Source organism: Artemia sp. Qi Xiang Cuo, chromosome 4 (assembly GCF_049724085.1).
Source record: "Artemia sp. Qi Xiang Cuo chromosome 4, ASM4972408v1, whole genome shotgun sequence".
Taxonomy (NCBI): Eukaryota; Metazoa; Arthropoda; class Branchiopoda; order Anostraca; family Artemiidae; genus Artemia; species Artemia sp. Qi Xiang Cuo.
The window spans coordinates 86,686,204-86,707,924 of NC_142797.1; the positions used below are offsets into that span (position 1 = coordinate 86,686,204).

Consider the following 21,721-nt stretch of genomic DNA (forward strand, 5'->3'; position numbering starts at 1 on the left):
ACTTACCTCAAGTGATTATGTAGTTCACTCTACTGAAATGCATAGATGAGCAGCGACCGAGGCGTTTTTTTTAGCCCTCATACTCTTTTATGTCTTAAAATCGGGAAAAAAAAAAAAAAAAAAAAAACGCAGCATAGACCTGGCACAACAGTTGAATTTAATAAACCTAATTTAGAAAAGAAAAGTAATGTAATTATTGCGGCACAAAAATACCAATGTAATTATTGCGGCACCATAGCACAAAAGTTTTTCCAAAATACCATCCAAAATAGTTTGAGCTTAGGTTCGCATCTAAAGCGCAAGACGCGGAAAAATTCTCTTTAAGAAATTATTTCAGCGGCTAAATTCCATTACTCTCGATTGTAGCTACATGAAACCACCAAAACCATTTTCTATGACAATCTTTATAGTTGTCATAGGAATTTATGAGCAATAAACAAAACAAAGTCAATTGGGTTTGGTTCACAATTGCTATTGAATGATATAATATAATTTTATGGCTTTACATAGTTTGGAAAATATTTGGTCAATACATAAATTAGAATTTTTTATTCAATTATTTAGAATTATTATTTAGTTAATTAAACTTATTTAGAATTACTACAAAAAAAAAAAAAAATATTAACCACAGAAAAACCACCCAAGGCCAACACAGCTGCACAAGAACCTTCTACATCCTTTCCTGTTCAAAACATCCATCTTTACTCCCTCCCTCGAACCTTCGACTTGCTTCGAATGTTTTCATTAACATCTTGTTCCGACTCCATTCAAGGAAGTCTTGTTTTTCGCTTGGCATCACAGGGATTGCCCAAGAGCAAGATTTTTGACAAACTCTCATCTTTCATCCATAGCAGGTGGTCAGACTATCTTAAGTTTCTTTCAATCCTAAACAGTGGGATCGAATCTTTCTTTTATACAGCTAACTGTTTGATATACAGTCACTCAAATGGTTACCCAAGACTATCGCCAGACAATCCTTCTAGAAAACATCCGGCATACCTTCCTAAGCTTTTCAAACCCCCACGTTTCAGGAATATAATTGGTACGTATCATTATAATATCTTTTAGTATCTTAATCTTAGTTCTAAGGCCTATTCGGCTAGTCTTTCAAACTCTTCTCAACTGTCTAAGGAAACCAAGAGTGTTTTATCCTAAAATTCATCTTTTATATTTGGTTATTCTAAATTTTACATGTTCCATTCTTCCAGGCAGAACAAAAATAAATTATAGGTGTACGTGTAACTGAACCACCGTGTAACTGAACCCCAAGCAACTAAACTCCTGTAATTGAACCATCGTGCAACTGAACTCCTATAACTGAAACATCGTACAACTGAACCTCCGTAGAACCGAACACCCATATAGCCAAAACCCCGGGCAACTGAGCCCCTGTGCAACAAAACCCTCGTGTAACTGGACCACCGTACAACTGAACCCTCGTGATACTGAAGCACCCTGCAACTCAACCCCATTTAACTGAACCCCCATGTACCTAAACCCCCGTGCAACTGAACCACGGTGCAACTGAACCACCGTGAAACTGAACCACCGTGTAACTAAATCCTCATGCAACTGAGCCATTGAACTCAGTTTTTCAGAAGGCTATTCTAAAAATATGAGGTAATATCATTGGGTAAAATATAATTTAGAATCTTTATATGTCCAACCTTGTTGGAATTATTTGTTTTTTATAGTCATGATATAAACGCCTGTCAAGATGATTCATAAAAAAGCTCTGTTTGATTTTCGCAAAAAAAAAAAAAAAAGAAGAAGATCAGATGTCACAAACAATTAAAGCAGATTTATTTTTCTTTATTTCAGATGAATCAGACCTTTCTGAACGTCTAGATAACGAATTTTGATCAGATGTCTTTGAGATTGCAGCTAAAATTGACATGGGAGGGGGACTGGTTGCACCCTAGCCTTTTATTCAACATTCTTTGAGCATAACCTGAAAGTTTATACTTCATACCCTCAGATGTACATCCTCAGCTTTTGTCGACACATTGCAGACAGGTCTTCTTGTAAAGCTGGAAACACAAAGTGCCTCTTAATTTAGTTGAAGATGCTCCTAAATATTTTCCGAATGATGTGACGGCTGATACAATCAGCCATTCTAGATATTGCTGGTATTTCCTTTTTACAACCAATAAAGGAAAAAATGTTTTTACTGTGTTTGGCATTCTTCTTGACATTTCTTTTAAAGTTTGGCCTTAATACTCCATACTTTCTTTTTATTTCTAGGATCAAACATGCCCTCTTTTCTTGAAAAAAAAAACTGGTATATTAACAATAGGAAACTTGCATAACTTACAGCCCTTGCACCAGTGGCTGAGGGTTGTGAACCCTGGAGGTATAGTTATTTTAAGCTTTGAACTGTTTTAAATAAAATGGCTATGTAAAAATTTAGATTTGATGTATTTGAGAAAAAAAGAGGGTGGGGATGGAAGCTTTCTGATCACTTTTGACTCGTATGAACAAAGTTCATACAAAAATCTTTTTCATAAAAACCTTATGTGTGAACAATGAGCAACTAGCTTAACTTACAGCCCTTGCCCTGGGAGTTGCTTGTAGGCTGTTAATCCCAGAGGCATGATTATTTGATCTTTAGGCTATTTTGAACAAAATGTCTTTTTTTTAATTTCGATCATTTGGGGAAAAAATGGCGGTTAACAGGGAGAAGCTGATTGTCCTCTGATTGCCTTTGATTCTTCAAAATTGAACTTGATCATTCGATTTCCAATCGAACGGGCCTCCTCCAAAGTTTGTAAGACCATCCCTTCTATAAAAATCTTAAATTTTAACAATGGGCAAATTGTAATAACCTACAGTCCTGGTCCCGGGGACAGTGGGGTTTTGTCATTCACGTTTATTAATCACGTTTTATTATTCAACTGGAAATTGGAAGTTCTAATGTACCTCTTAAACGTCAAAACGATTTGAGGGCAATCAGCCCCCCACCCCATGCAATACATTTATTTGCATTGTATAGCAAACGCATACAATACAAATTTTTAAGATGCCAATTTTTTTCAGCATGGTTGAAAGGTTCAGTAATTATGTTTTTTCAGAAATGTCCACCCCCTGCTCTCAGGGCAAGGGCTGTAAGTTAGGCAGTTCGTCCATTGTTTCCATATATTATATGTTATTGAGAAAGGTGAGCATGTTTGACCTTTACGTTCAAAAAAGTCAAAGGGCAAGACGAAGGTGAGCTTTTCAGAGAATGTTGAGAGGACTGTTGAACTAAATCGAAACATGAACGTCTGAAGAAACGTTGAGGGGAAAGTTTATATAAATCAAAACATACTGTATGTATAAAGACTACTGATACAGGTGTATCGGCAATTTTTTGGAACGGCTTGGTGTATCAAGATAAAACTTCTCGGGCATCATGAGGGAGATGTTCAACTGACCAAAAAACAACATGTACCTACTACTGCTGCTATTAATACTGCTGCTACTACTAATACAACACTATTATTGCTACTACTGCTCCTACTAAGACCTCTACTACTATGACACTAGTATAATTAAGGCTACACATATGCAGGTGAAAATTTGACAAAATTTTGAGCAGGAATTTGAACTAAATCAAAACACACTATGGGCAAGCATACTGTGAAAGGACGTATCTCAAGAAGGGATTTGGGTATTCAGTTGCAACTTTCAGACAATACTTAATGGGGAAGATCAATTGACCAAAAGGTAATATGTGTTCTAATGCTAACACTACTACTACTGCTGCTTTTACTACTGCTACTGCTAGCAAACTACTACTTCAATTGTAACTACTTGTAAGGCTAAGAGTATTAAGATTAAAAGGGAATCAAAAGGGGTCAAAAGGGCAAATCATCAATATATTTGGGACGACTTATCATATCAAGGAAAAACTTCCGGGATATCATGTGGGGAATGTTCAACGGACCAAAAGGCAACATTTATATTTTCACATTCAGGCCTGGATTTACCGCTAGGTCTTCTAGGCCCGGACTTAGGGGCGCATAATGCCAGGGGACGCAATAAATTATCACTGAGTAATTTTTTCTTTACAAAAACTGAACTGATGTGATTTATCGTCAAAGTGCCAGGTGCATGCAGCCCATTCACAGAAAATTTACTTTCAAACAACACAGGAATTCCATGGTCACTAATAAAAAGTCATATGCCTCCCAAGAATGGCAGCTCAGAGATCGGTATCACCCCTCTGTTTCAGTACTATGGGCTCATCAGTTGCATTATGTTCATTGCTTCCGCTATCACCGAATTTTTGGGAATACCCCCGAAAATCTTGCAAAAACGGAGCAGCAAAAAGCCTTGATTCCAGAAGCGTCCAAGTTTTAAACCGAGCCCTGAGCATGCTACTGCTAGTACTATTACTAGTTAAATCCCATTTACTACTAGTCTACTACTACTACTACTACTACTAAAAGTTCTACTATTACTACTGCTACTACTCCGATTATTACTTCTACTGCAACCACTTGCAAGCTAAAAGCATTAAGATGAAAATTCAAGAGTTATATGAATATATTGGTTATCACAAGGATATATCAGCAATGGAATAGTAAAAGCAGATTGTATTAAGTTGAAACTTTCAGAACTTGATGAGAGGAATCTTCAGCTGACCAAAAGGCAAAATGTTAATACTACTGGTGCTACTAGTGCTATTACTATTAATAATACTACTAATGCTACTAAATACATTCTAAGAATGTATGAAATAATCCTCGTTATACATGAAGACTTTGAATTACCTATGGTTGTCCAAGGTAATTCATATTTTGATGTTGAAGTAGTAAATAAGCTAGTGTAATTATAAAAGGCAATAGGGAGATTTAAAGAGAAAGAGAAAAAAAAGTACACACAATTTTCAACAGTAGAATTTAAAAAAAATTTCTCTGTCTCTAGGACTGAAAAATACTCTTTTACCCTTCTTCATATGCATCTTCTGTTTTAACTTGACCCCAAGCGGCTTAAGCATTATATTATTGGTTCTGCTTAAATTAGATTTCAAGTTATATTAGAAACGTTTATGAATTCTTTGAGTTTAAATTTAATTCCCATTAATAATTTAATTTATCTGTGCGATGTGGTTGATATACCGTTTACTTTTCAGGTTTAGAAATGCCTTGTATAAATTAAACATAACAATTTTGGTTTTTAAATTGTCACATATTTTTCCAGCACAAAGCATCAATCCTCGTATTACAAAGCAACAATCCTCGTAGCTTGTTTTACCCAATGATATTGCCTCATATTTGTAGAATACTGAAAAACTAAGCATGCAAAACCGTGCAAAAACTTGCACGGTGGTTCAGTTGCAAGGTAGTTCAGTTCCACGGTGGTTCAGTTGCACTGGGGTCAAACTGCACGAGGGTTCAGTTACACGGAGATTTAGTTAAATGGGGTTGAGTTGCACGGGGGTTGAAATCCACAAGAGTTCAATTAAACACGGTTCAGTTGCACGAGGATACAGGTACACGAGGATTCAGTTGCACGGGGGTCCAGTTGCACAGTAGTTCAGTTGCACGGTGGTTCAGTTACAGTGGTTCAGTTGCTTGGGGTTCAGTTGCAATCGAACCAAAGAAAAATGAGTATTACAGTGTTTTACTCGAATTATGGAATTTTAGCATAGGAAAAAATAGCAGATAATAAGTTTTTTTTTTTACAAATAATGGACAAACAGGAACCTGAACAGGAATTTCACCATTTGCTCATATTTTCTTCAATTTCTCATATCTTGTTACTTGCACCTTTTCAAACCCTCCTCCTTACTATAAATTCCTGCATTAGTGTATGCGGAGAAAACTTCACAAGTAACAGTCATTTTAATGATCCGCTAACTCTTACCTTTCCTATCAAATAAACGAGGTTACTAATAAGCTAAACAATCATTAATGTTCTAATAAGTTGGTTCCAATTAATTATTGAGTTCCTGTTCCAGTACCTAGTCTTAGTTCTAATTAAATCTCCAATTAAGAATAATACTGAAGACGGCATCATATTAACCATACAATTTTGTACAATGAGTAACAAACTATCTGTTCATTGGTTTGGGGACATTGGTTTGGAGACGTCTCCAATGGGAGACTTTGCGTCTCCAATTGCGCCTCAATTCCTGACCAATGCTTTATTCTATTATTTATCCCATTAGTATATCAAACTTTTATGTACTGTTATTGATTTACATTAACTTGTCAAAACGTCTCTAGGTTTCCGAATATGAAAAATAGAGTTCATGAACGTTTAAAGGAAATTCAAGGTTGAAAACAAATTAAATTTTTCCTTCGACAACATATTTTTGTCAACATTCTTATGCATGTACGATTTAAAAGTGGTTTGAAATCTGCGAGATGTTCTTGAAAGATTTTTTAACCTGAACAGACAGAGGTGAATTTATTTATCATAACAATCGAGGGCGTAATTAGGATTAAATTCTCATTGGCATTGAGTCCAATAAAAAATAAACTACAGAATTGGGTTAAAAACCGAACTAGTCAAAACACAGTTACTCATAGTAAGTTTCGTAGATATACAAAACATACAGCCTGTACCCAATAGCGAATCCAAGAAAAAGCTTAGGGTGACACTCCCCCACCCTTTAAAGAGGCGTATCTTACTTTGTGCAGTTTTTACTTATATTCATAAATATCTGAAAAGAAGAAAAATAAAATCATACAAATTCATGCCGGATCCACCCTACCCAAATCCTGGATCCGCCACTGCCTATGCCTACTTTATTTAAATTGAAATTCGTAATGATTTAAAAGCATATGGAAGCTAAGATTCAATTACAAGAATTTCCTACTAAATTTCTATATGTTTTGTAGCAAAATCTAATTGTATTCAGTAGTTTCTCTTCTACAGTTTTGCTGTGGATTTATCGGTCTGGGTCCTGGACTTCATCGGCTTCCATTTTTTTTTTTTTTTGCATTAGCGGTATACTGGCTGAAATATCAGTTCTTCTGGGTGAGACAGTATTCCTAGACAGATTTAACATTAATGAGATAGATTTAGGTACAGATACACTCCACATAGTGTAGACCATAAAATTTGGTTATCCGAAGTCCACGGGCTTGATGCGCGGCTCGGCTGAACGTAACTCGTACAAGTTTGACATGATGATCGGCTCTCGCGCGTTGAGTACCTCCTCTTCTAGACTAATACGAAATTACTATTCGTACGCTTTTGATTTCGCGGCACCATTGTGCCATCAAGAACGATGATATACCAACAGTTGTTTTGTCGTATCGGGAAATTATCGTTGTTTATGTAACGGCTAAAACTCATTTTGAAGGACTTGAAGGACTGAAGATAGTTATCTGCGACGGCTGGTCCACTGAAGACGGCTGGTCAGCTTTCATGTTAGGTCAATTAAAGGAGAAAAAAAATTTAATCATGGTTGCAGCAATAGCCACAACGTAGCAGACGTCAAAGTAAAGAGCGTTTTTAAAGCCTTCAACCAATATAAACTGTCATATTAGCCATGCCCACCTCCAAATAAAGATCTGAAGCTGCGTTTCAATTGGTCCTTCCCTAAAGGCATTCAGCAAACATACCCAGTTGATAATTGCAAGTGACCTATTTATCCGTCGTCTTTCAATATTTTAACTGAAAAATCTTTTTTTTTTTGATAAGTAGTTTCAATTTTGAAAACAGACATAATTTGGACTGAAAAACCAAATATATTTACGAAATGAAGGTAAATTGGGACGGAGACCTAAGTAATTCCTCCCTATCGCTCTGACAACCTTTTCATAGGAAGATGGAAACTTTTGGCCTAAAGATACACTTTTTCTGTCATCCACATTGTACATTGTACTTGCTATTAATAGAAAATCTAACTTAATATTATCTTTATTGTGATTGCCGTCCAGCCGTTCAGGCTAGACAACAGTCCAGCCTGGTTATTACCGTCCAGTTTATTGCAGTCCAGGGAAATATAGCTTGTTTCAACTTTCCTAACATAATTTCAACCAACATTTGTAAGTCAAGCAGCTTTATTTATTTTTTTTTTTTTAACGATTCATCGAATCTATTTTGAAAACTTTTTTCAACTTGATACTTAGGCTAGAAATTTTATGATTTTACTTTGCTCGAAAGGTTTTGTGTAAATTTAAATTAAAAACTCCCAGAAATAAAAGTACATCCAAGCCAAGGGAGGGGAGAAAGTAGTCCCCCCCCCCCCAGCATCTTCTGGATAAATTATTTCTTAGACCAAACTGCCTTTTTATTTAGAATAAAACAAAATGAAAACAGTGAAAAACGGGTAAGCAAATTTTAATAAGACAGTGAAATTTTGTAAAAACAAAACGGCTTTTGTACAAATAATAATAAAAGCCTGGTTATTTACTTCACATCTGGAAGTCTTTGTCAACGGAAAAAAAATAAACTGAAAATAAAAATTAAGTTTTTAATTGATTTTTGTAACTTAAAATGTGGTTTTACACAAATACTTAAAATATTTTATTTAAAAATTAAGCTAAAGTCTTTTACTTTTTGATCTTTTCATGGCGTTTATGTTCTTTTTTATTGTTTTTCGCATTTCCTTTGACGTGTGTTTGTTTAAGCTAGTTTTTTTTCTCCCTCTCCTTTTTTACGTTGATAAAGGCTTCCAGATTTGACGCCAAAATATTCGTATATTTATTATTATAAAATACAATAAATTCGCTACTACCATATTCGTTCTCAATATTTTCGTTTCGTTTTAGTTGCATCCTGTGGATACACAGCTTAACTTACCGCCTTACCACTATGTACGCCACCCAGACAGCAATATATTTTAAACGATACTAGGATAAATGGAGGTATGGAGGTAGTTTTAATAAGCTACACTATGAACACTTTCCTTTTTGTGTTATCCAAAATCAAATTTAACAGGGTTTCACGTCTAACTTACCTGAAGCTCGTCACCGCCTGCCGGAGGAATCAAAAGGACAAAGAGATCCACCATGTCAGCCACTTCGTATTCTGATTGTCCGACACCTATAACACATCCATCTTTTAAAATAGTTTGTATTGTATGTACGGCGCGTAACAAAAAAACAATGCATAAAGCAGAACTTGGATATAGATTTGACATTTAGACTGACCTGAATAACCTTCCCTGGGGACAGAAGGAGTAAATAAAAACCATTTTTCTCTCAAACTGTTGGTTCTCTAGGGAAGGTGTAGTTCCTTTGGATTAATCTTAGGGGGAATTCCTCCAACCAAACTGGGCTGTGTGAATTAAAATTCCAACTGCTGAATTTAAATTTGTTGAACAAATTACCTTAAACGTTTTAAGTTGAAAAGTAGTTGTAGCTCTTTACCAGGTTTTATTCATGTCATGAAATACCAAGTGTAAGCATAGGCAGCGCAATAGCGCTGCCAAAGTAAAGAGCGATGAGGGTACAATGTACTAATTTTTTTTCACCAAGACGCTTCGTACAAAAGTAGTTGTCGGAGAAACTTCGAAAGGAGCTCATTCGACAGAAAATTGAAAGTTCTAGTTCCCTTTTTAAGAGTTAGAAGTGACTTTAGGGAAACCAACCCCCCTTCCACGCCCATTAATTCCCCAAACACATCCAGACAAAATTTTTAGATAACCATTTTATTCAGCATAGTTGAAAGGTCCAGATACTGTGTCTTTGGGAATGTCAACGCTCCCACAGCCTTCAGGGCTTTAAGTTATGTTTAAGTACCACTTACTACTGCAACTACTGCTTCTGTAGCGACTACTGCTAAGGCTGTGGATATGGAGGGGATAATTTAAAGAAATATTAAGGGGAAATTTCAGTTTAATCAAACCATACTATTGGACTTATAGATTGTCAAAAGGGTGCATTACCAATATCTTCAACTGACCAAAAGGCAATATGTTCAACTAACCAAAAGTTAATATGTGCATACTACTACTGCTACTAATACAACTGCAACTACTGTTACTGCTACTACTAATCCAACAAAAATACTACTACTACTACTACAGTGATATTAGTACTATTAGGCTAAAGGCATCATAATTTAAGAGGATATTGAGGGGAAAGTTGAACTAAATCAAAACACACTACGTGCATACAGGTTATCAAAAGGGCAAATCTTAGGAATGGCTTAGGGTATTAAGTTGGAACTTTCAGGGAATGCTAAGGGGGAAGATCAGTCTACCAAAAACGCAATATGTGAGTGCCACTACAAATACTGCTATCAAAACTACCAATACTACTCCAGCTACTACTTCTATTGCAACTACTACTAAGGCTAAGAGTATTAAGGCAAAAAATTCAGCAAATGTTGGGTGTTAAATTGAACTAAATTAAAACCAAAATGTTTATGCAGGTTGTCAAAAGGACATATTAGCAATACCCCAGGAATTGTTTAAGTAAACAAGTTGCAGTTTATCAAAAGAGCATATCAACAACATCATAGTAACGGCTTATTCTATGATCTTGAAAGTCCCAGGGCTTGATGAGGTGGATGTTCAACTGACAAAAGGGAAAACGTAAATACTAATCCCACTACTACCATTAGTGCTACTACTGGTATTACTACTACTAATCCTACTAGTACTACTACAAGTACTCCTACTATCGCTACTATGACTACTCTTACAACTAAGTCTAATGGTATGAAAGTGAACATTTCAGGGAATACTCAGGGGAAATTTATAAAGAATAAAAAACATACTGTGTGAATGCAGGTTATCAAAAGTGCAAATCAGCATTTTCTTAGGAATGGCTTGAAGTATGAACTTAAAACTTTCAGGACTTGTTGTGGGAATGTTGAAACCAAAACGTGACCAAAGTAAAGAGCGAAGCGCGCAGAAAGAATAATTTATTTATTCATTCTTTTTTTTCACCAAGGCAACATTTAGCGTCCGTTTAAGAGTCAAAAGTGATTGAAAGGAATTCAGCGCCCCTGCAAACCCTTTCTATTCTCCAAAACACATCCAATAAAATGTTGAGACAGGCATTTCGTTCAGCATAGTTCATAGGTCCAACAACTATGTCTTGGGGGATGTCAGCCCCCAAAGCCTACCTATGAGTTATTCAGCCCTTTAATTCACTCATTGTTTACATATAGTATTTGTTATAAGGAAAGGGGGGCAGGTTTGACCTTTGATGTTAAAAAAAATCAAGGGCATTCAGGTAAAGTTTTCAGAGAATGTTAAGTGGAGTATTGAACTAAATCAAAACACGTTATGTGCATGCAGGTTGTCAAAAGGACGTAATTCAGGAATGACTGAATGTATAAGTTGGAACTTTCAAGGAATAATGAGGGGGATGGTCAATTGACCATAAAGACAATATTTGGACGCTAAAATCACTGCTATTACAACTACTAATACTGCTAAAACTATTATTACAGAGTTCAGAGAAAGTATTATTACAGAGTTCTGAAATTAAGTTTTCAGCGAGTGTTGAGGGAGTGTTAAACTAAGTTAAAACACGTTCTGTTCATGCAGGTTGTCAAAAGGATGTAACTCAGGAGTGACTGTGGATGTTAAGTTGGAATTTTCAAGGAATGATGAGAGGGGTGGTCAGTTGACTATAAAGGCAATATTAGCACGCTAAAATCACTACTATTACAACTACTAATTCTGCTAAAACTATTATTACTATTACTACAACCGCTGCTTCTGTAGCGACTACTACTAGGGCTGAGGAAATTAAGATGAAAATTTAAGGAAATAATGAGGGGAAAGTTTAGCTGAATCAGAACATACTATGTACATATAGATTGTCAAAGGGATGTATCAGGAGTATATTAGGAACGCTTTACCGTATCAAGCTGAAACCGTCCGGTCATGACGAGGGTGATGTTCAACTGACCAAAAGGCGATACATGGATACTACTACTGCATCTTCTACCTCTGTTACTACTACTACTAATACAACACAACTACCACTACTACTACACCTACTACTATAACTAATGTGATACTAGTATTACTAAGGCTAAGGGTATGAAGGTGAATATCTGAAAGAATATTGAGGAGAAAGTTAAACTAAATCAAAACACACTAATTGTATGCAGGTTGTCAAAAGCGTGTTTTTCAGAAGAAGCTTAAGGTATTAAGTCGGAACTTTCTGGGAATGTTTCGGGAGAAGATCATCTGACCAAAAGGCAATATATGGACGCTTCTACTAATACTACTACCACTACTACTAGTGCTACTCCAACCACTAATTTTATTACAAGTAATACTAAGGGTAAAATTTTCTAGGTGAAAATTTTAGGGAATGTTGAGGGGGAAGTTAAACTACATTGAAACATGCTCTGGGTACACAGGTTATCAAAAAAGCATATCGGATATATTACAACAATGACTTACAGTATTAAGTTGAAATTTTCAGGGTCTGGTCAGGAGGGGGATTCTATGCTGACCAGCAATACACTACTACTCCTACTTTACTACACCTTCTACTATTAGTACCACTACTAATCTTGCTACTACTACTACTATCAGCAATACTCCTACTACAACTAAGGCTAATGGTATGACGGTGAAAATTTCAGGGTATATTGACTGGGAAGTTGAACTGAATCATAACACACTGAGTTCATGCAGGTTGTCAAAAGGGCGTTTCAGAAATATGCTAGGAATGACTTGGAGTATGAAGTTGAAACTTACATGGCTTGTAAGGGATGTTGAACTAACCAATATACAATATTTACATGTTACCATTACTAATTCTACAACTCCTACTACTGCTACTATTATTACTGCTACCCCAACTACTGCTATTTAAATAAATCAAAATACGTTAAGTTGATCCAGATTGTCAAGACCCCGGCGGAAATAAGGTATAGAATAGGGCAGGGCCGTATCCAGGATTTTTTTTTCCGGGGACTGTTTTACACAAGGATTTATTTTTTCGGGGGGGGGGGGTTATACATAAAACCTCACATAACAAAGAATTTTTTATATCCAGTTTTTCACGTTTTTATGAGTCAGACCAACATTTGGGGGGGGGGTCAAACCTCCTAACCCCCCTGGATTTAGCCTTGGAATAGGGTATAAAGTAGAAACTTTCACAGAAAGTTTATGTTACTTTAAAACTAAATCTAAATGCAGGTTGTCAATAAGAAGCCTCAGAAATATCAAGAACGGCTGAGGGTATTAAGTTGGAACTTTCAGGGCTACAACTACTATAACTTCTGCTCTTACAATTGAACTAAATCAAATATTGTAAGTATAACTAGTAGTGTAACTAAATGTAGCTTGTCAAAATAGGATTGATACAATGTTTTAGAAGGGTATTAAGTTTTACTTTTACTTTTCTGGGAAACTTGGGTAGATGTAAAACTAAATCATGGGATACTTTGTTTGTCCAGGTTTTTTAAAGGGTGTATATTATTGAGAATTGTTGAAAAATGTTATCCAACACATAAATGGTAAGCCCAAATATGAATTACTATAAGAAAAACCGAAAAGATTTTAAATATAATATGTTAATCAAAACCAACAGAAATGAATTTAATAAAAACTTTTCCAACAAAAGAAGTTTTCCAAAGTAAAGTAAAGTGCTACATTAAACCAAAAATGAGCAGAAATAAAGGCAAGTAATTTTATAATATAAAACTTCCACAAATCACCATCAATAAACAAGAGAAACCCAAAACAAACAGAAATTACAATATATTAAGAAGTTAAACTCAGAACGAGCAGAAACCAAGATGAGTTGGGCCGACGCCCCCCATGCCTTCTCAAGGCCAGCACATAATTTGGACTTTAATGAGAATAAAACATATTTTAAATATGCTCTTTTTTAACTTATTCAGACCGTAGTTTATTGCAGGGTTTCGAATAGCCATTGTTCTAATTGGTCGTTACTTATCTCTCTTTTTCTTCTAAAGAATGTAGGAAATATAACTGCATATAAACTTATTGATAAAACTAATTGGTAAAGCAGACGTAAAGCAGATCAGGAAAATTAAATGTGTTGGAAGGAGGTATATTCAATATTTTAATTTTGCTTAATATAATAGATTTAATTGCTATTAATATATAATATTTTGCTTGAATAGTGAATTTGCTACAATTGTTCAAAAAGTTTAAATATTAGTGACTCAAAATTTTTTGATACTCACTAAAATATGAAAACAAATTGATAGTCTGGTTTCCTACCCTTAACGCAGCAATATTGCTTTCGAAGATAGTACTCGTACCAACCACTTAAAACATACTTATCTGGTATAACATGTCGTGATAATTTGTCGCCAAGTGAAGTAAAAGTTCCAGGAATAAACGAGTATGATGAACTACTTTGAATTGAAGTTAAACCGAAAGTTCTGTCACGTCCATGAACTAATATTATTGTTGTTGTTTTTACAATGTTGTTTTGTCACCAATGTTGGTGACAATGTTGTCATCAATGTTGTTGTTTTGTTGTTGTTTTACAATGTGTTTTTACAATGTTGTTTTTACAACATTGTTGTTTTGTCACCCGGCCAAAAATCGGAGCGGCGTAAAGATTTCTGGGGAAAACTCCATGTATCGCTTGATAACCCTCAATCTAAACATCCGAATTCAGTAATCCTACTTACCGGTGACGGAAATGAGCTAAACACAAGTCATCTTTGACGGGAAGCTAATTTAGAACAAATTGTTAATATCCCAACAACAAAAGGTGGTACTTCCCTTGACATTACTTGCACAAACATGCATGAATTCTATCAAGACCCAATTCCCTCCTCCCATTTGGTGGCAGTTACTATTTCACACTTTCACTAAATCCGATACAAGATCATATCCGCAAGTAGAAATTTGATCTATTTAAGTATCGACTACTTACAGATAGTGGTCTGCTCAATTTTGGACATGGCTTTCAGAAGAGCAATGGGAAGATGTATTCGCTGGTGACGAATCGAAAAAGAAAGCCAAACTTTTCCATGAAAAGCTTATCAATAATTATTTACTACATTTCCTGGAGGTGAAAAAGAAAAGATGCTTAATGATAAGCCTTATATAAATGATGCGATAAAAAATTTAATCCGACAAAAATTAAGACTGTTTCGCCAAGTAAAAACTGAAGAAGCTAACCTACTAAGGAAATTTATAAAAAAGCAGAATCGGAAAGCTTCAGCCCAGTATTACCGTAATAGAGTAAGTGAACTCTTTAAAGCACGACTGAAGCAGTGGTATAATAGAGTTAACAAGATCAGTGATAAAAGAGTCAAAAATGTTTACTTTAATCATGATGTTTCCCCTGAAACTACAGCTAATTCACTAAATAAACACCTTGCCGCTATTGTACAAACCCTCACTCCTCTCTCATGTAATATCGCCTGGCCCCCGCACCAGACCAGGATATCCCTGTAGTACAACCTGTTGATGTTGAGGCGAAAATAAGTAAACTAAAGAGAACTTCAATATGCTCCCTTGATATTCCAATTAATTTAGTAAAAGCATTTCTTGATAAAGTATCAAAACCTTTATGAGATATTTTTAATACAATAGCTAGAAGTGGTTCATTCCCTAATGTTGGAAAAAAAAGATACATTGTACCCGTACAGCAGAAAGGTGTTAGTTTAGAATTTTATGAAGTCTGACTAATTACCTTAACACCAATATTTTCTGAACTGTATGAGAGCTTCGCAGCAGATTGGCTTAAAAAGACGATCCTTGAACTTATTGATGAACAACATTTCGGAAACACGAAAGGTTTATCAACGACATATTACCTGGTCAGTCTCCTAAATACTGTATATAAATTAATTAAAAACAAATTTTCCACAAAATAAGTTTTTCAAACATAAGTATAGAATTCCATTAAACAAAAAATGAGCAAAAATAAAATCAAATAATCTACCAAGCGTGAAACTACCACAAATCAGCATCGATAAATAAATGAAACTCAAAACGAACAGAAATTACAATAATTAACCGAGTCAAGTCAAAACAAGCAGAAATTAACACAAGTTGGGCGCAAAACTCCTATGCCTTCCCAAGGCCAGAACAAAATTTGCACTCTACTGAAAAAATACAAATGAATTTGCATTGTCAGTGTAATATACATATACTGATATTTAGTAATCAAAATATTAATATTATTTGATTTATTAAAGTTATCAAAGTAGGAACATTTATATTTTTTTCAATAAAGTGCAAATTATGTTCTTGCCTTGGGAAGGCATAGGGGTTTTGAGCCCAACTTATGTTAATTTCTGCTCGTTTTGAGTTTGACTCGGTTATTTATTATAATTTCTGTTCGTTTTGGGTTTCATTAATTTATCGATGCTGATTTGTGGCAGTTTCACGCTTGGTAGATTATTTGATTTTATTTTTGCTCATTTTTTGTTTAACGGAGTCCTTTACTTTTCTTTGAAAAACTTATTTTGTGGAAAAAGTTTTTAATTAATTTCTGTTTGTTTTATATTGACATAGTCTTCTCAGAGAAAACTAAAATAATACTTTAAATCTTTTCGTTTTTTTAAAGATTTATAGTTTGGCTTTCTATTTACATGCTGGAATAAAAATTTCAGCAATTTTTAAGAATATACACCCTCTTAAGAATATGGACACAAATAGAAGTGTTTAATTTAGTTTCATACCTCGTCTAGTTGACCTGAAATGGAAAACTTGATACCATTCGCAAAAAAATCTGTTTACTTTCTTAGATAGCTTGGATACACTTACGCTATTTTGATTTGGTGGAATTTTAAGAGCAGAAGAAGCCCCAAAACTTTGAACATAAAACCCTCAGTCATTCTTGGGATACTGCTGAGATGCCTTATTGGGAATTAGCATTAACACAGTGCATTTTGATTTAATCTTCCGGTAACATTTAGTTTTTAAACATAAAGTCAAATGGGAGGATGGGCGTGGGAGGGGGATTAGTTTTCCTCCAATCACTTTCGATTATTTAAAAGGGTATTCAACCCTTTCTTTTTTCAATCGAATGAGCACTTTTTGAAGTTCCTACGATAACTCCTTCGATAGAAAGTGCCCTGGTCTAAACAACAACAACAACAAAAAAATAATACATTATACCCACATCAATGTTTAATATAAAAATGTCAAGCCTTCCAATCATTTTCGACTATTGAAAAGGGCACTAGGCCTTTCGATTTCCAATCGAATGAGCCCTTTTTGAGTTTCTACGACAACACTTCCTATAAACAAATTATATGCCCCCAGGGCATAAATTACAACTCTTACCCTAAGGGCTGTGAGGGTGGTTGTCATCCTCTAAGACCTAATTTCCAGAATTTTCAACTACCTTAAACGGAAATTAGGTCAAGTTTAAAACGGAAATTAGGTCAAGTTTCTACGACAAAGATTTCAATAAAAAACTTATATGCCCCCAGGGCATAACTTATAACCCTTGCTCTGAAGACTGTGAGCGGAGTGTCCTGCTCAAAGGTTCAATTTCCTGAACTTTAACTGCGTGGAACAAAATGGCTATTTCAAAATTTTGATTGGATGTGTCTGGGGAAATGGTGGGCTTGGAAGGGGTGTTAGTTGCCTTCCCATCACTTTCGACTATTTAAAAGGGCACAAGCCATTTCAATTTCTAATCGAATGAGCCCTTTTGAAGTTTCTAAAACAACGCGTTCTATAAAAACCTTATATGCCCCCAGGGCATAACTTACAACCCTTGCCCTGTGGGTTTTGGGGGAGTGTCCTCCTGAAAAATATTTTTTCTATCTGGAAATCTACTACCCTGAACAAAATGGCAATCTCAAAATTTGTAGTGGATGTGTTTAGAAGAAGGATGGGCGTGGGGGGGGGGGCTATGTGCCCACCAATCAATTTCGACTATTAAAAAGGGCACTAGCCCTTTGAATTTCCAGTCGAATGAGCTTTTATTGAAGTTTCTACAACAATGCTTCTTTTATTAACCTTATATACCCCCAGGGCATAACTTAATGTCCTTGCCCTGAGGGATGTGGGGGAGTGTCCTACTCAAAAACAAATTTTCTATCAGGAAATCAACTACGCTGAACAAAATGGCTATCTCAAAATTTGGTTGGATGTATTTGGGGGAATGATGGGCGTGGGGGGGGCGGCTAGTTGCCCCCCAATCACTTTCGACTATTAAAAAGGTTACTAGCCCTTTGAATTTCCAATCGAATGAGCCTGTTTTGAAGTTACTACGACAACGCCTTCTATAAACACCTTATATGCCCCCAGGGCTTAACTTAAAACCCTTGCCCTGAGGGATGTGGGGGAGTGTCCTCCTCAAAAACACATTTTCTATCAGGAAATCAACTACGCTGAACCAAATGACTATCTCAAAATTTTGGTTGGATGTGCTTGGGGGAATGATGGGCGTATGGGGGGGGGGGGGCTAGTTGCCCTTCAGTCACTTTTGACTATTAAAAAGGGTACTAGCCCTTTGAATTTCCAATCGAATGAGCCTGTTTTGAAGTTTCTACGACAACGCCTTCTATAAAAACCTTATATGCCTCCAGGGCATAACTTAAAACCCTTGCCCTGTAGTTTGTGGGGGAGTGTCCTTCTCAAAAATATATTTTCTATCTGGAAATCAACTACGCTGAACAAAAAGGCTATTTCAAAATTGTGTTTGGATGTGTATGGGGGAATGTTGGGTGTGGGGGGGGGGCTAGTTGCCCTCCAATCACTTTTGACTGTTGAAAAGGGTACTAGCCAATCGAATGAGCCTGTTTTAAAGTGTCTACGGCAACGCTTTCTATAAAAACCTTATATGCCCCCAGGGCATAACTTAAAACCCTTGCCCTGAGGGTTGTGGGGGAGTGTCCTCCTCAAAAACATATTTTCTATTTGGAAATCAACTAAGCTGAACAAAATGGCTATCTCAAATTTTGATTGGATGTGTTTGGGAGAATGATGGGCGTGGGGGCTAGTTGCCTTTCTTGGCAGCCCGACGTGTTACTCTTTGTACGAATTTTGGGAGTAATCTGCGTTGTATCCCACGCTTTCAATGTATACTCCCAGCCCCTTATTGTTCTCCAAAGCCCCCTTTACCTCGATCAAATGCACAAAAAAATCCCAGTTCTAAATCCTATTAATGCAAGAACTGAGCGTTACAGAAAGAGCTTTGTGCCAGCGTTCGTTGATATCACAAATAAATGAAAATTGCGATGTATCATGTTAATGCGTCATGAGTTAGTTTATTTGTTTCATTTTATTTGACAGGCCAATTGGGTTCATCCCTGTATGTTTATATAATGCACCTATGTTTGAATTTATGTTGTACTTATGTACTCATTTTTATTTTCATTTGACAGGCCAGTTTGGTTCATCGCTGTATGTTTTTATATTGTACTTATGTTTGTACTGTTTGGTCATAAAATGGCTGATAAGTTAACATGGTATTCACGTGATGGTAAGACAGCAAACCTTATTGATTATTTTATAGTAAACCGAAGACTGGCAGGATCAATACAAGATACTAGGGTATTAAGGAGTGCTGTTATTGATGTTAAAAGTAAAGATCACCATCTAGTAGTGTCAAGGGTTAATTTAAAGCTGAAATATCGGAAGGGTAACTACCTCCCGGGAAGTTCTGATGTTGGTAGACTCCAGGATGAGAATTTGAGAGAAACTTTCCAGGATCAGTTGAATACTAATCTTGAGAGTTTAAAATTTGATAATGTGGAAGATGGTTAGAATAATTTCAGAAAAATAATTTGTGAAGTTGTTGAAGGTGTATTAGGGAACAAAGCTAGAACTGCAGCTAAGAATACTTTTGAAAAGGCTTTATGTTTAATAGAAAGGATAAAGGACTTGTACAAGAATTATCTGAGTGATAGATCGTATGAAAACAAAAGAAATGTAAAGAAAGTGAAGAAAGCATTAAAATATGAAATAAGGAGATGTGAAGTAGAGGCCATGTATAAAATTGCCGAGGATCTGGAAGATGCAGCTAGACGGCATAATAGTAAAATATTGTACTGGCACGTTAACAAATTGAGAGGGAGTAGTCAATCCGGACTTGGCCCAGTTAAAGATAGGAATGGAGTCGCAATTAGCGATGAGGAAAAAACTAAAGAGAGATGGACCGAACATTTTGAGAATTTGCTTTACCGAGATATAGTTGCAGGAAAAAATATAGAGGAAAATGAAAAAGTTTGTGATACCTTGGATGTGAAGGAAGATCTGTTTTGTCAGGAGGAATTAGCAACAGTACTAAAAGAATTAAAGAATAATAAAGCTCCAGGTGCTGATAGGGTGGTAAATGAGTTTCTCAAATATGGTGGCTCTGAGGTTAGAAATAAGTTACTGAAGATTATTAATATGATTTTTGAAAAAGGAGAAGTACCTAACGATTTTAGGAAAACATTAATTAAGCCACTTTGTAAGAAAGGTGATAAAAGTGAGTGTGGTAATTATCGAGGCATTATTCTGGTCTCTTTAGGCAGTGAATTACTTAGTAATATGATACTTTTTAGACTGAGAGATCCCATAGATATGATACTTTTGCAATATGATACTTTTGCCTAATCGTATTTCTCAGAGAAATATATTACCAGTTTCTACTGTTGATATTGGTCAAGCTATTAAGAATATACAATCTAGCTCTGTTGATCAAGACGGAATTTCGTCTTATCATCTAAAAGTAGTTTGCCCAACTTTGATAGACCACCTTCAGGTACTGTTTCAGATGTGTTTATCTACTTCTATGGTTCCCGACAGTTTTCTCTGTAGCACAGTCACCTCGGTTTTTAAGCGTGGAAAAACTTCGTCAGAGTATAGTTCTTATCGACCAATTACTGTGTCGTGCACTCTTAGCAAAATTTTTGAATATATTCTTCTCCCTTTCATTTCAGAAAATGTTAATTTTGATGAAAACCAATTTGGCTTTCAAAAAAGGCTGGGATGTCAGCCCGCCCATCGTGTTCTAGCTTCCCTCCTGTTGCAATCTGTTAATGATAAATCTCCCCTTCATATCTGTGCTCTTGATCTTTCGAAAGCTTTCGATAGTATAGTCCACTCACATGCACTCTATTCCTTTTTTTCCAACAATGTTAACCTTTCTATTTTTATTTTGTTACGGTATTGGTATTCTGACTCTTTTATTCGGTTAAAATTAAACGGAGCAGTTTCTGATTCCAAGGCGCTTCTTTGACGTGGGGTCCGTCAAGATGATGTGCTTTCTTCAGCTATTTTTAAGTTATGTATTGCTCCTATCCTTTCATCCTTGCCTTCGACCTTCATTTCTGATGGAATTGATGTCTCGTATCTTGCATATGCAGACGATGTTCTCTTTGTCAGTCGTTCTAGGGCTGGACTCTCACATTCTGTTAGCGGGATCTCAGAACAGTTCAGACGGATTGGGCTTATGTTGAACGATGATAAGTGCGAAATATATTTCATTTAATTCGAGTGCGAGTCTCCCTCTTAACTGTGTTTTTTTCTCTATTCCCGGTGTCTCTTCTTTTGGGTGGCTTGTTCTTAAAATTAATAATAATCAAAAAACCCTGCCGGCAATGACATTTTAAAATGCAAAAAAAAAAAAAAAAAATTCAGGTAGGATGTTAAAAAATGGTTTCAAATATAGGGCGTTAAAATATACAATCGCTTGGAAAATTGTATTATTCATTTTGCAATCATTATATTCTTTTTTTATCTGGTTTTCTTCCAATTCTGAAGCCCAAAGATCTGAAATCTATCCGGACTTATTATTTTAAGTTTTCTCGGTGCCTTTTGTGCCTCCCTCCATGGTTCCAGAACCGGCATCTAATATCGCGATTCGACCTCCCTGATTTACGGTAAAAAATGACTTTGCTTGCGGGAAAGCTTTCGTTATCT

At 35.8% G+C, this 21,721-nt stretch overlaps 1 protein-coding gene across 1 annotated transcript in view; it reads right to left on the reverse strand.

The window, feature by feature from the left end:
• Positions 1–21,721, reverse strand: part of LOC148953580 (methylmalonic aciduria type A protein, mitochondrial-like) — a 310,721-nt gene that overhangs the window by 134,004 nt on the left and 154,996 nt on the right. The window contains exon 5 of the mRNA XM_089087742.1: positions 8,900–8,985. Within this exon, the coding sequence (XP_088943868.1) occupies positions 8,900–8,985 (86 nt within the window). The remainder of the gene's footprint in view (positions 1–8,899; positions 8,986–21,721) is intronic.